Raw genomic sequence first — 14407 nt, forward strand, 5'->3', positions numbered from 1 at the left:
TTTCTTTAAAATTTAATGTACACTTTAATTATTTCTAATATCATTATTATACTTTTGAAAACATTATTTCATGAATTAGAAGGTCTATTGGCCACTGGAAAGCAGTTTGAGGCACTTTGAGCTAAGAAGTTGAAAAATTTGAAGTTTACAAACATTTATTCATAAGCATAAGGTGTAAATACCCTTCACTACACTATTTACTTGCAATTTGAGCCACTTAATTTACTATTTTTCGCATTTCAGTAGGCAACCGTAAACAGTTATGCACACAAGTACAAATAAATCAGAGACAAATAGCAGCAGTAGCATATTTGTAGGGGTTGTTGCCTGGCCTCTAGTCTGATAGGTGTGTGTGCATGAAAAGTATCATATTTCTCCATACATATACATATAAATGCATGCCTGCCCGTCTTTGTGTCAATTTTTATTTGCTTAACGCCTTGCAGCTGCCGTCGCCTTCTGTCGTCGCCTTCTGTATTCCTATTTGTGCTTTAGCTTAGTTGTCATCAGCTAACATTGCATAATGGTAATTTTTTTCTTTGAAAAACTCCTTTGATTTATCTCGCTTGTAAGCATGCAAGTAAGCAAGTATGTTAGCATACATACATATTTTTTGTGTGTTTGTGTGTGAGTGGTATGCATGGCAAACACTTAAAAAACTCAAATATTTGCTTTATCAAGCATTTGTGTTTGCGGTGCAAAGAATGAAATGCACAACGGTAACAAAAGAAGAGAAACGAGTGAAGACAAACAATGTGGAAGAAAGAGATTCCTTGGTGATATGGAAATTCGACGGGAAGCGTGAAGTTGTTGCATAAACGTATATGTCATATGTGTAGATATGTTTCTGATTATGTAAATAGAAGTATTATTGCAAGGCTATATATCTCATCTCGTTCATAGTTTAGCAGAGACTAGGTGCTAATTATAATTTCTTATCTATCAGTCGTTATCTATGCTGTATTATCTGTTATCTATCAGTTATTATCGCTTATCTAGTAGTCTTTATCTATACTGTTTTATCTGTTATCTATCAGTTATTATCTGTTATCTATCATTCGTTATCTATTATCCATTATATGTTTTCTGTTATCTGCTATCTCTCAGTCATTATCTATTATGTTTTATATTTCAAATATTATCTTCTATGTTATTTTCTTCTAAAATAGCTTCATATTGCAATTTTCTACCACTAATTACTGCCTTGTCGTGCATTAAACTCAGCTGCGCCTGAAAGCAGGCTGCTCTTCAAATAATCCAATATTTTTCTAAGCTTACCAGAATGGCCGCAATAAATAAACGTTAAATAGCGGTCAAATTAGCTTCGCCTAAATTATAATTTTCTTTTTTTTTAATATTTTCGAGGTACACGCACACATACATGCACAACCGATTTGTGTGGCTGTATTTGTAAGTTATCTAACTGGGTTAGGAGAGGATGTGTCTTAATGATCATAGTGAAATGGTAATTATCTGCAGCAACACCCACGTAATGGTGAAATTCTCTATGTGTGTCTGCTCGTGTAGTTGTGTTGTGTTGCAGTGAAGTCCACAGCTTTATAATCCTTATGAAATTAGAAAATATACCATTTCATATTTGAAAAATGACGGCAAGCAATTTTCATTTCCCTTTCTGTGCTACAAAAACAAAAAAAAAACGAAACAAGTAATGTAAATAAAAAGCAGAATAACTGTAGCGCTGAAATGTAAATAACAATAATGGAAAAGCAGACGCCAGACTCTCAGCGTTGGTCAAGAGAGTTGGTCCAGCTGTGTAATTCTGATGCAAACAATTTTTCTGCAATATGAAGTAAATAGCATAATATTCACTATTCATTTGGCGTGAAATGTCTCGGAGTGGGCAGAAAGAGAGCAGGGTGAGGGCAGGCGGAGGTCACTAAGAGGGCGGTGTGTCGGCACACAGTTGGATTTCGCTCACAAACTAATTACAGATTAATAAAACGCCAGGCGGGCCACTGAAAAACTGTTGATTTCGAAGTTTTGTGGTGGACAGAGATACAGATATTTTATTTTTGGTTAAATATATAAAAAAAAAATTAAGGTGAGTGGCTCATGTTGCACGAAGGACTGTATCCATAAAGCCATCTAGAACTGTTAGATTGATATTATTCTTTATAAATTTTTTTATAAAACAAATTAATATTTACCAAATTTACTTTTATAGGTTGTACAACACTTTAAGAGTTCAGACATAATCAGGGAAACGAAAAAAAACAAAACAAATTCAAAATTATCAAAGCGAAAATTATGTAAACTAATACATAATAATTGATTTTACAATTTTTTTCTACTGACGCTAGTTCGTTCAATAAGTAAATATGTTTCTAGTATTTCGAACAGTCACAGAATTAAAAAAAAAAATTGTTTTACCCCTACACACACAACTGTCCACCAACTTACACTTTTTTATGGTAGAAAATCCACAAATAGGCCTTTTTCTAAAAACAGGATAACTTGAAAATAATTTCTTCGAAATATCAAAAAGTGTTTTCATAAATAAATATGTTTTTTACTTAAAAATTTTAAATGCAAATATAGGAGAAAAACAAACAAATATGTATATATGTACATATATGTTGCCACATGTATTTAGTAAAACAACAATATACAATTATTTCACAAAAAAAAAACGATATGAATACTACAAAATTATCGAAAGCATCAAAATTACGTCAGCCTTTCCATACCAATCCACCGAAAGAATTTGTCACACATACACTTCTATGTCCAGAATACTGTATTTATAACGCTTCGCCGTTGACGTTGGCAGCATTGTGCTGGAATTAGGCTGCCTCATCTTTATTGGAGTGACGCCATGATACCCAAACGAAATTCATAACATATAGAATAACGGCAACACACGCCACCAACGGACTAAAGACATTATGTGATTTTAGCGCCAACGCTCCTCCTTTTTTGTAGAAGTTGCAGGAGCAGCAGGAGCACCAGGAACAGGAGCTGGTGGCTCTTGTCGTGCATATTCCATTTTTATTAAATTTAAAAATCCTTCTTCCGATATTTATGTATATATTTATTAAAAAAACTCTATAAGATATAACAGCTAAACAATTTAATTTGTCAAAGCTTATTGAATTGAAATATTTCAAAACGCTGCATAAGTTAGAGTTGCCATATGCATTAAAAAAAAAAAAACGTAAATAAGAGAAACAAAAATATTTTGTAATTTGTGTATCCAAGAAAGTGTAATTCAAAAACAAATTAAAAATATGAGCGCGGGGCCAGAATAAAAAAAAAAAAAACAAATTAAAATAAATTTGCAATACAAGCATTGATAGAAAACATAAGATATTCTAGAAGAGATAACCGTTAAATAATTAAGAAAATATTAAAGGTTAACGTTAGCAACATAAAATCCGATATGTGACCAAGGAAAGATAATATTGAATTAAAATATTAAATAATAATTTCGAAACGTATATTAGAATACTGATAAAACACTGTAAAGTAAAAAAAAAATTTAAAAAAAAAAATTGTTTATAGTGCTGCCACCTGATTGCAAATGCTAATTTTATAATAATTTAAAAACTTGCGTTACAATGCCGGAATTACATGTTGTTGTTGAAAATATAATCTGCTTGTATGAACGGTACGCATAAGAGCGTTTGTTGTTTGAGCTAGTATCTGCTGGTGATCAGAAAGATGTAGAGTGCCATTGACAAGTTGCTTTTACAAAACTATATATGTCGCAAGATGAAAAATTTAATTACGTTTTCACCAATATCGACGGAAATAATGATAGCATACAAATTTTCGATTGAACATCCTTATCGTATCGCCATCGAATTCGCTGAAGAATCAATGATTACGGCCAATGTTTTTTTTTTATAAAAATTATTACTTATAAATTTTAATTACAATTGTATGCACATGTAAGCTGAAATTTTGATGTCACAGACACACACAAACATATATAGATATACATATACATAAGATAGTGTTTTACATTCACGACCGATGATAATATATATATATATGTATATACACACATACATACATATGAAATAACGATATACAAATAGCAAAATACAATTATTTCACAATAAAAAAGTCTCTCCACACTAAAACACTGATACAATTTGTTTATACTAAAAACTAAATTAAGCCAATAGCAACTAATTACCACGCCAAAAAGTCTCCGTTTTTTAAATACGTACACATGCACTTTCGATGTCCAGAATAATGTAGATATTGGCTTTGTAGCGGTTTTGGTAATTCAAGACGTTGGCGTGATCCTTTCCTTACATTGAGATAGTCTTTGACATTGGTATTGGTGCTGACGTTGGCTTCGACGTTGACGTTGGCAGCATTGTGCTGGAATTAGGCTGCACCATCTTTATTAGAACGACGCCATGACACCCAAACGAAATTCATAACATATAGAATAACGGCAACACACGCCACCATCGGACTAAAGACATTGTGTGATTTTAGCGCTGGCGGTCCTCCTGATTTTGTTACAGCGTCAGTTGAAGGGTCACGTGCATGTTCCATTGTTAAATTTAAAAATTCGTTCTTCCGAGATTTATATTTATAATAAAAGCTATATGAGATATAAAGCTCTATAAGATAAAGCTAAACACGCGCATGCACTGGTTGTAGTTTCTGCGAGAAGGTATAATTATTTTTTTTCTGTATTCGACGATTTATGCAATTCAAATTATTAGAAAAATTAAAAATGTTGCTGTCTGTGAAAAAACCGGAACAAATGTAAAACGTTTACAACAATATTGTCAGCGATTATTTTGTTCAAGCTAAATTTTCATAATAGAAGTTGGTCTACACACAGGTGTAAAATTCTGGCAAAGTGGTTTTCTTAACTCAATTGAATTTTCTGAATTACGAACTTCAGTTTTAAAAGGTTTTAAAACAATTTCACAGACGAATTTTAGGTGAAAGCTTCCTTAATATGAAATACTTGATTTTCGCCTAAACATATTTTAATAACTTCTGCGAAGAAATATTACTCTCGGCATAGGTTTTTATACCCAAGACTGCACTTTCACAAGAAAGTACCTTCGCTAAAATTGGTTAGAGTTACAAGCATTTTGAGCCATTTCGAAAATTAATTGTATTATCAACTACAATTTTTACTCACATTTGAATTTTACGCGATGTTAAACACAAATGTTATATTCTTTTACACCAAATAACTTTCGCCGAAGACGGGGCTACTAGTCTTCATTATTGCGCGAACATTTTAAACTCTCTCACACAATTTGACCCACATATACGGCACATATAGACTCACTAAAATAACGAAAATCTGTGTGCAGAGTGGTTAATATTTCCAAAACCATAAAAAGCGAAATGTCTCTCATTTGTCGTAAATAGCACCATAGCCTGGTGGGGACAGATAATGCTGAGTTTTTGTTCCAGGCTTGCTTAGTAAACGCTTTATGCATTTATCACATGAGAATAAGAAATATGCAGTTCAGTGGCTAAACAGAAGCGATAGGATAATTTTTTGGGGAAGTTTTCCTTACTTCTCTTTTGGAGATTTCGTACTAATTTAAAGGTACAAAATCAATCCGGATATGCAGTAATTTACATGGCCATGACGTTGTGATGGTCAATCGGCCTTTTCCAACCATTGACAGGATTTTACAATATGACAATGCTCCATATCATCCATATATCCATATCGTTACCTACAAAACTTTTAAATGAAGTAAATCAAGTTGGCCTCCGCAGAGCACCGACCTATTTTTTTATTAAAAATGCTTAGACAATGTTAGGACAATTGACATCATGGCTGAAAACGCCGAAATTTCCAAAATTTGGTCTAAATTAAAAGTTAACTTTGCCACCATTGGGTTGAGTCAATTCGAACCAGATAACAGGCGATGTAATGAATATATCGCTTTAGAATAGGAAGAAATACTGAACGTTTAAATTTTAAAGTTATCATGCCTACCTTAAGACAAGTTCCGGTTAAAGATGCTAACAAGACTTGGTGCAGATCAAATTTAAGCAAAGCACACGATTTTGCAAACCATCTTAAAGGTATATTTCAACCATTTAACTTTAGCAGTACACTCCAAAGCCAAGATGTTCAAGCATATAGCGACTGCCCATGCCCTATGGATAAACCTATACCATATGTAAAACTTTCAGAGGTCCAGTATGAAATTTCCCGGATAAAAAGTTCAAAGTCTTCAGGATACAATAATATCAAAGCACGGACAATCAAAAATCTTCCTAAGAAATGTCTTTTATTTTTGGTCTTGCTTTTTAACAGTAGCTTTCTTTTGAACCATTTCCCCACGCAGTGGAAATGTGCTGAAATTATAATGATATTAAAGCCAAACAAACCGGAAAATGAGTTATCTTCATATAGACCAATAAGCTTACTGACAATATTCTCGAAAATACTCGAACGAATATTTCTCCAAAGATTACTGCCAGAGCTAGAAGGACAATCAATCATTCCAGACCATCAATTCGGTTTCAGACAATTGCATGGCATACCAGAACAATGTCATCGCGTCTGGCACTCGGGCCTACTGTATAAAATCAAAAAGATACTACCTACCCCGCTTTACCTCTTCCTTAGATCTTATCTGAGTCACAGGCATTTCTACGTTAAAATACAAGATGAAATCTCAGACGTACAGGAGATAAAGGCTGGAGTCCCACAAGGTAGTGTCCTTGGACGAACCCTTTATACAGTGCTATACTCTCTTCCGCCTACTCGGCTAGCGAAGCTGCTGAAACTGCACAAGCACAGCTAGATGTATTATAATCCTGGCTTCGCAACTGGAACATCTCGGTAAACGCTGCAAAATCAGTTCATATCACATTTACACTAAGAAAAGAACAGTCCCCCAGTGTTAGTCTTAATAGAGTCATAATTCCAAAATCCGATAGCGTAAAATACCTCGGATTACATTTGGATAAAAGACTAACTTGGCATGAATATATCAGAGCCAAGAGAACGCAGCTAAAAATTAAAACTAGAAAAATGTATTGGCTGCTTGGTCCAAAGTCGAAACTTAGCTTGCAAAATAAAATTCTTCTTTATAAAGCTATATTGAAACCAGTATGTCCTTATGGCATTCAAATCTGGGGTTCAGCAAGTAAATCTAACGTAGATGTGATTCAAAGATATCAGTCAAAGATCCTTAGGCACAAGGATCTGAGAATACCTATGGTGACTGATGAAATAAAAATATATAGCTCAAGGTACATATCAAGATTAAATTATCATCCCAATACAAACGCTATAAACTTATTAGACAATAGCGAAGACACAAGAAGACTGCAAAGATTTCATCCCCTAGACCTGCCGTTTAGGTCTTAAGAATTTTCTAAACATAGTATTTAATGAAATAATTATAATGCTAAACTAAGAATATATTAACACCCTAATTTAAGGCCAAATTGCACTTAAGGCACCAATGTAAATTACAATAGTCAATTAAATTTACTTATTGTTTAATGACAGATTGTAAATCAAATAATATTAATATAAAAAACGACAAATCATTTAATAAAAACTTGAAAATAAAGTTTAAGTTATGTATAAATACTTTTGACTACTGTTAGTCATCTTTTCATTTGTCCATTTATATGTCATATGTCCAGCAATATATTCCAGCCAAATTGACATCGTTTACTTTGGAATACATCAATGTTTACAACAACATAGCATTTTGTTACACTGCAACAAACAGCAGCAGCAAGAAAAAGCTTTTTTTGTGGAATTTGTAAAAAACGTTCGATGTGTAAATAATTTTGACTACCTCTGTATGTTGTATATGGGCATGGATAATTCCAAAACCGATTTCAACTATTGGTTTGTCTCCAAGCTCACTGGCGAAGCGAATGTACTTGGCAAGTCGAACGCTTTGCCGAAAATTCGACTTGTTCGAATTGAATGAACATATTCGCCTAACTTGTTTGTTGACATATGCAAACAATAGAAAAATATCACACGAATAATTTTATTTTGCGTTAAATGTTATAGACATTTAAGGGAATGAGGCCCTTAAGAGAAAGCACTTTACCCTCTCATGCCCGAATTAAAATTTGGCATTTTTGGCATCTAAACTACCATTTTTTCATTTCCAAAAAACGACATTGTTTTTCAGAACTATGCCATTTTGTTGATTTTTGATATTTTTCAAAAGTCGTAGGTCATTGTATAGGACATACCTTCAACTTTAAAACCCTTTTTGATTTTTTTTTTTGTTTCAGCTACACATTCGGACGGAATCATATCAGCAGTTGGGGAGCTTTTTTTTGGTACCTCCCAAGACAGCACATAACTTATCTATACTGTTATTATAAAGAGGAAAGATTTTTATGCATATTTGTAATGAATAAACTCAAAAACTACTGTGCCGATTTTAAAAAATCTTTCACATTGGAAAGCTACATTCACCCCCAGTAACATAGGCTATATTTATTGAAAGATTGGGAAATAGTTCCCAGGTGAGGGTATCAAAAAGACTCAGTGATGGAGAATCTTAATCTGAAACTGAAAACCGTCTTGCAAGTCATTCTCTTCGCATCGCAATCGCTTGCCAGAGTGTCGCTCGCAGCTGCCTGCTGAACAAAATTTCAAAACCTCCCAAGTACGCGCTTGAGAGTCGAGTACGGAGCGTATGTAGCGGATTGAAGAACAAAATATTAGAAATATACAAGCTCGTACTATGCCGTCGAACTCTGAGCATTCTCAACGCCTTCATAATCTGAGAGAAAGACAACGGAAACCAAAGACAAGAGGTCGTAAACAAGTTTTAGCTCATTGCAACTAAAATATAATTTCATGTTCGAATTTTCCTCATTTTACTTTTTTTAAAATGAACACACGCATGAAACGGCAAAGTACATACATATATATGGTACAGTGTGTAAAACTTTATAACTTTTGAAATGTTTGTTTAAGCCCGTGCGAAGCCGCAGTGGTCTGATAGTACTATATGAAATTGTTTTCGTTATTCATACAACATATATGGGTCAAATTTATAAAATTACATAAATAAATCGTGAGAGATTTTCTACTCGGCTACACCCGAACTTAGCACTTTCTTATTTTTTCTTTTGCTTTGAATTCAACTGGAAAATCAAAAAAACGTACGCCAGATTTTGACAGTTTAGGCGAAACGAATTTCCTACATTCGGAAGAGACAATACCAAATACTCAATTTCGCCGGTTATATTCGAGTTAACTCGAACTGGCGAAATTCAACTGAATTTCATTCGCATTAAAATCAATACCAGCATTAAAATGGAGTACTATATATACAGACATTCATATATATGAGAACACGATATACAAATAACATCATACAATTATTTTATTATAAATATGATTACAAAAATATATCGAAATCATCGCAATTTCGACAGTCTCTCCACACCAATACACTGAAACAATTTGTTTATACTAAAAACTAAATTAAGCCAATAGCAACCAATTACCATGCCAAAAAGTCTCCGTTTTTTTATAAACGTACACATGCACTTTGTAGCGGCGTTAGCAATTCAAGACGTTGGCGTGATCCTTTCCTTACATTGAGATACGTCTTTGGCATTGGTATTGGTGCTGACATTGGCAGCATTGTGCTGGAATTAGGCTGCACCATCTTTATTAGAACGACGCCATGACACCCAAACGAAATTCATAACATATAGAATAACGGCAACACACGCCACCATCGGACTAAAGACATTGTGTGATTTTAGCGCTGGCGGTCCTCCTGATTTTGTTACAGCGTCAGTTGAAGGGTCACGTGCATGTTCCATTGTTAAATTTAAAAATTCGTTCTTCCGAGATTTATATTTATAATAAAAGCTATATGAGATATAAAGCTCTATAAGATAAAGCTAAACACGCGCATGCACTGGTTGTAGTTCCTGCGAGGCGGTATAATTTTTTTCTGTATTCGACGATTTGTGCAATTAATATTATTAGACAATTGAAAAATGTTGCTGCCTGTCAAAAAACCTAAAGAAATGTAACATGTTTACAACAATATTGTCAGCGATTATTTTGTTCAAGCTAAATTTTCATAACAGAAGTTGGTCTACCCACAGGTGTAAAATTCTGGCAAAGTGGTTTTCTTAACTCAATTGAATTTTCTGAATTACGAACTTCAGTTTTAAAAGGTTTCAAAACAATTTCACAGACGAATTTTAGGAGAAAGCTTCCTTGATATAAAATACTTGATTTTCGCCCAAATATATTTTAATAACTTTTGCGAAGAAATATTACCCTCGGCATAGGTTTTTATATATTGGCCTTTTCGCTATGTCGAACGAGACAATCGTACACCTTTTAACTAAATAAAAGTATAAACTAAAATGTTTTTAAACTTCGACAGTAGATTTGATTAATTTTTAACAGCTCTTTATTAGCCCTACATTTAGTTTAAGGTTGATTGTGGAACGGTTTTCATGTTCAAGATAATTGCAAAAAACCAAGGCATTCGACGACCATTTTTTATCTAAATTATGTATGATGGAATGATTTTCAATCTGATGACATAAAATTCATTTTAAGCACAGTTGTACTATTTTGTTTTAGAAGAGCATTTTAATTTGTTTGTAAAATCAACCCGGCTTGATAATAAAAATTTGTTTTTCATCTGAGAGCAGTTACCATCAAAAAAAAAAATAAAAATTTTAGAAAAGTAACTAAAGGATTGCCTAATTTTATTAAGAGATTAATCAAGAAATAAAAATGTTATGCGCTAGCTTATCACTTATAACAGCAAATGATTTTCTCCTGACAACCTTGTTATAATGAGTACTCTTATTTTGATTTGTAGGCCTATAATTTTCGCCAAAATCTATTTAAATAGCTAGTTTAATGCAATTTAAAGTGCGGTTTTTGCTCATATGTAAATAATTAATGTAAACGTTTCTGTTTACATACTTCAGTTAATTTTATAAACCAATTTTAAGAAGTTACCAAAATCACAAATCGTCTGATTTTTGAACAAGGTTTTTTTATTTTAATTGTATGAAAATTAACAGTTTATACCCAAAATTTTACGAGCTTTCTTCTTATATTTCCGATGCAGTGGGAACAAGTGTTGTTTTTTGATGTCGCACAGGACATTGAAATATAACCTAATAAGAGAACAAAAACTTATAGTTATTTGCAATCGCATGCATTTGATTTTGACTTTGTACAAGTATTTTGAGCCACTTCAAGCCAGTTTACAAGTTTCTCAGAAAATTATGTATTTGTATTATCAACTACAATTTTTACTCTCATTTGAATTTTACGAGATGTAATACCTGAGACAGACATGTTGTATCTATTGTAGTATGCTTCAGAAACCATATGCGTATCACCCGTTTTCCGAATTTTGTTTGAAAGCAAATGGTGTTCCATACTACAATAGAGTTCTAGAAACCATTGAAATTTTGTGGTGTTGTGAAATGTACTACAATGGATTGCATTGAACACACCGAAAGCTTTAAGCTCTTCTGCCACAATCATATGTTTTCTGACATTTTGACATACAGAAAATAAATTAAATTCAAAATTAATTGAAATCAAAAAACAAAATTTGAAAAAAAAAAATGATGTGAAAAAATGTAATATGTACATAATAATTATATGGGACAATAATATTTTAAGATTGCTTGAAGTTATAACTAAGTCAGGATCAATTTTCCTGCCTGTAGTATAGAACCCATATGTCTGTCTAAGGCATTAAACACAAATGTTATATTCTTTTCCACCAAATACTTTCGCCGAAAACGGGGCTACTAGTCTTCATTATTGCGCAAAATTTTTCATAGTTACATCGACGATTTCATATTTTTTTGTATCAATTTTATATATTTTTTTAAGTGGCTACCTCCACATAAAATTACTTTCGTTGAACTTGGTAATAGTTAACACTACATTTATCTACTTTGAGCCATTTTGAGCTGTTTGTATCTGTTATATACTAATATTACTTACAATTCGAATTGAACCGAACATTTTAAACTTTCGCAATTTATTTATTTAATGTTATTAAAACGCACAATTTGACTCACATATTCGGCACATAGTCCTCAAATATTTTTTTGCCACCAAGCTATATTATATCCAAGATTTTACGTACACTTTTATTTTCCTGCTAAGATATCTCACATATTAACCGACATATACGATATAAAGTTCATCTGGGTATTTTTTACAAAATTAAAGCATTTTAAGTATGTTTCAATGTAAATATACAATAATATCCCAAAGGAAATGATTCCAGAAAGTTTGGTTTATATGTATAGCCTTATTAGTTTACGCGATATATACCAAAATCCTCATAGAGAGAGGGACCACTCATACTTGCCGAAAAAAATGTCATCCAAATACGACGTAACTAATGTGATCCTTTCATTATTCAGTTCAGTTCAGTTATAGCACTTTATTTGTTTTCTCTTCTGTTTCAACAGCTTGTTGTCGTGGTAGTGGTCTGATTTCGACAATACCAACCTCCTCATGTTGCCAACACGTGTACCAAGTTTCATTAAGATGTGGTTATTTTTACTGAAGTTATCGCTTGCACGGACAGACAGGCAGATGGACTTCAACTCTACTCGACACCCTGATCAATTTGGTATATATAACCCTATATCTAACTCGTTTAGTTTCAGGATTTACAAACAACTGATTTGTGAACACAACTATTTATTATAATATCTGTGCAATAAGTTGCGAGAATACATATGAACAACAATAACATAATCTATTTCACAAAAAAAAGGATATAAATGCAACATAATTATCGAAATCATCGCAATTTCGACACCCTCTCCACACCAATATAATGAAACAATTTGTTTATACTAAAAACGAAATTAAGCCAATATCAACCAATTATCACGCCAAAAAGTCTCCGATTTTTAAACACGTACACATGCACTGCCGATGTCCAGGTTTTGGCAATTCAAGACGTTGCCCTGATCGTTTGCTTACATTGAGACAGGCTTTGGCATTGGTATTGTTGCTGACGTTGGCTTCGACATTGACGGTGGCAGCATTGTACTGGAATTGGGAGCACCATCTTTATTAGAACGACGCCATGACACCCAAACGAAATTCATAACATATAGAATAACGGCAACATATGCCACCATTGGCTTAAGAGGATTGCTTGAATTTGACACATTTGGTGGAACGGAAACCTCGCCTTCTGTGCTCATGTTTTGCAAGATTATAGATTCTTCCTCCGAAAGTTATATTTATTATAAAAACTCTATAAGATGTAAAAGCTTGACGATGTAGTTTCTCAAATTCAATTTTTGATTTGACTTTTTTCATGTATTTATTCAATTATATGAATGGCGCCTACTACGATGCTAGTTGTGTTTTCACAAGAAAAATATTTCAAAAACGTATTTAATGTTTGTTTTTTTGTATTATATTTTTTATAAAATATCGGAAAAAAACAAAGAAAATGGGGTTTGGCTCTTGTTTTTGCTCCACAGCAATTCATTATATGAATTCAATATTTGGACGTTATCAAAAAAACTTTTGGCAGATGAGTGGCATAGCTCTGGCAAATATTCTACTGTAAACATTACAAATATAATATAAATATTGAAATATTTAGCTTCAAGTCTGTGTAAATCAGTTTTTGTATATATTTCAATCAAAAAACTATATAAAACTACATGTGGAGCCATCTTCAACTTTCAAAACTCTTGTGGACCTTTGAACATAATTCCAAAGCTACAGCGAAACTATTATTTATGGTTTCTACGCTCCAATCGTCAATTTACGCGTATAACTTTTGCCACTAATTATTATTGTAGCTAAATAGATATTGAGCTAACTTGAGCTACTTTGTGCCGCTTTGAGTTGTATGGCTATACAATTTTGAAATTTCGAATTGCAAAAAACAGTAACAAACAATAATGGTACAGCAGTGTGAAATATGTACAACTAAAGGTTAAATACAAAAACAAATTCATTAAAGGGAAAGATCCCTACAGTGGTTAAGTTGATATTTTATATAATAGTTAATATTTTAAAATTACGATTTTAAAGACACACAACTCTCTAATTTTAAATGTTGCACCATTTTGAGTCAGATAATATCTGTCTTTAAACTTAAATATTAAAATAAGTCTAAAGTAGATACAGTGATCTAAAGTCAAATTATAACTTCAAATAATATTGAGCCACTTTGAGCCATTTTAAGGCAGACACTCTTTATTGCTAATTTCAATATCTTGCATTTCGCACAGTATGCAGCGCTAGTGGATTGTATTAAAAACTATAAATAAATACACATGCACTTAGGTAAAAATTGCAGTGTTGCATAGACCCTGAGTTTAATTCGGTATCACCAAAACATCATAGGCATGCCTAGTAGACTACTCGGTCAGCTACTTTGGGGCCACTTATGATGCA

General features: G+C 32.8%; 1 protein-coding gene across 39 annotated transcripts in view; it reads right to left on the bottom strand.

Annotated features, from left to right (window-relative positions):
* LOC105213249 (protein muscleblind) overlaps nt 1–14407 on the bottom strand; it is a 285776-nt gene that overhangs the window by 213488 nt on the left and 57881 nt on the right. Inside the window, exon 4 of one of the 39 annotated variants that reach the window (XM_054234595.1) lies at nt 4549–11121. The exons of the other annotated variants lie outside the window; for them this stretch is intronic. Within the exon in view, the coding sequence (XP_054090570.1) occupies nt 11056–11121 (66 nt within the window). The 3' untranslated portion in view covers nt 4549–11055. Of the gene's footprint in view, nt 1–4548; nt 11122–14407 lie in introns of those variants that run through there. 39 annotated transcript variants of the gene reach the window in all.

This window comes from Zeugodacus cucurbitae, chromosome 6, assembly GCF_028554725.1.
Source record: "Zeugodacus cucurbitae isolate PBARC_wt_2022May chromosome 6, idZeuCucr1.2, whole genome shotgun sequence".
Lineage (NCBI taxonomy): Eukaryota > Metazoa > Arthropoda > Insecta > Diptera > Tephritidae > Zeugodacus > Zeugodacus cucurbitae.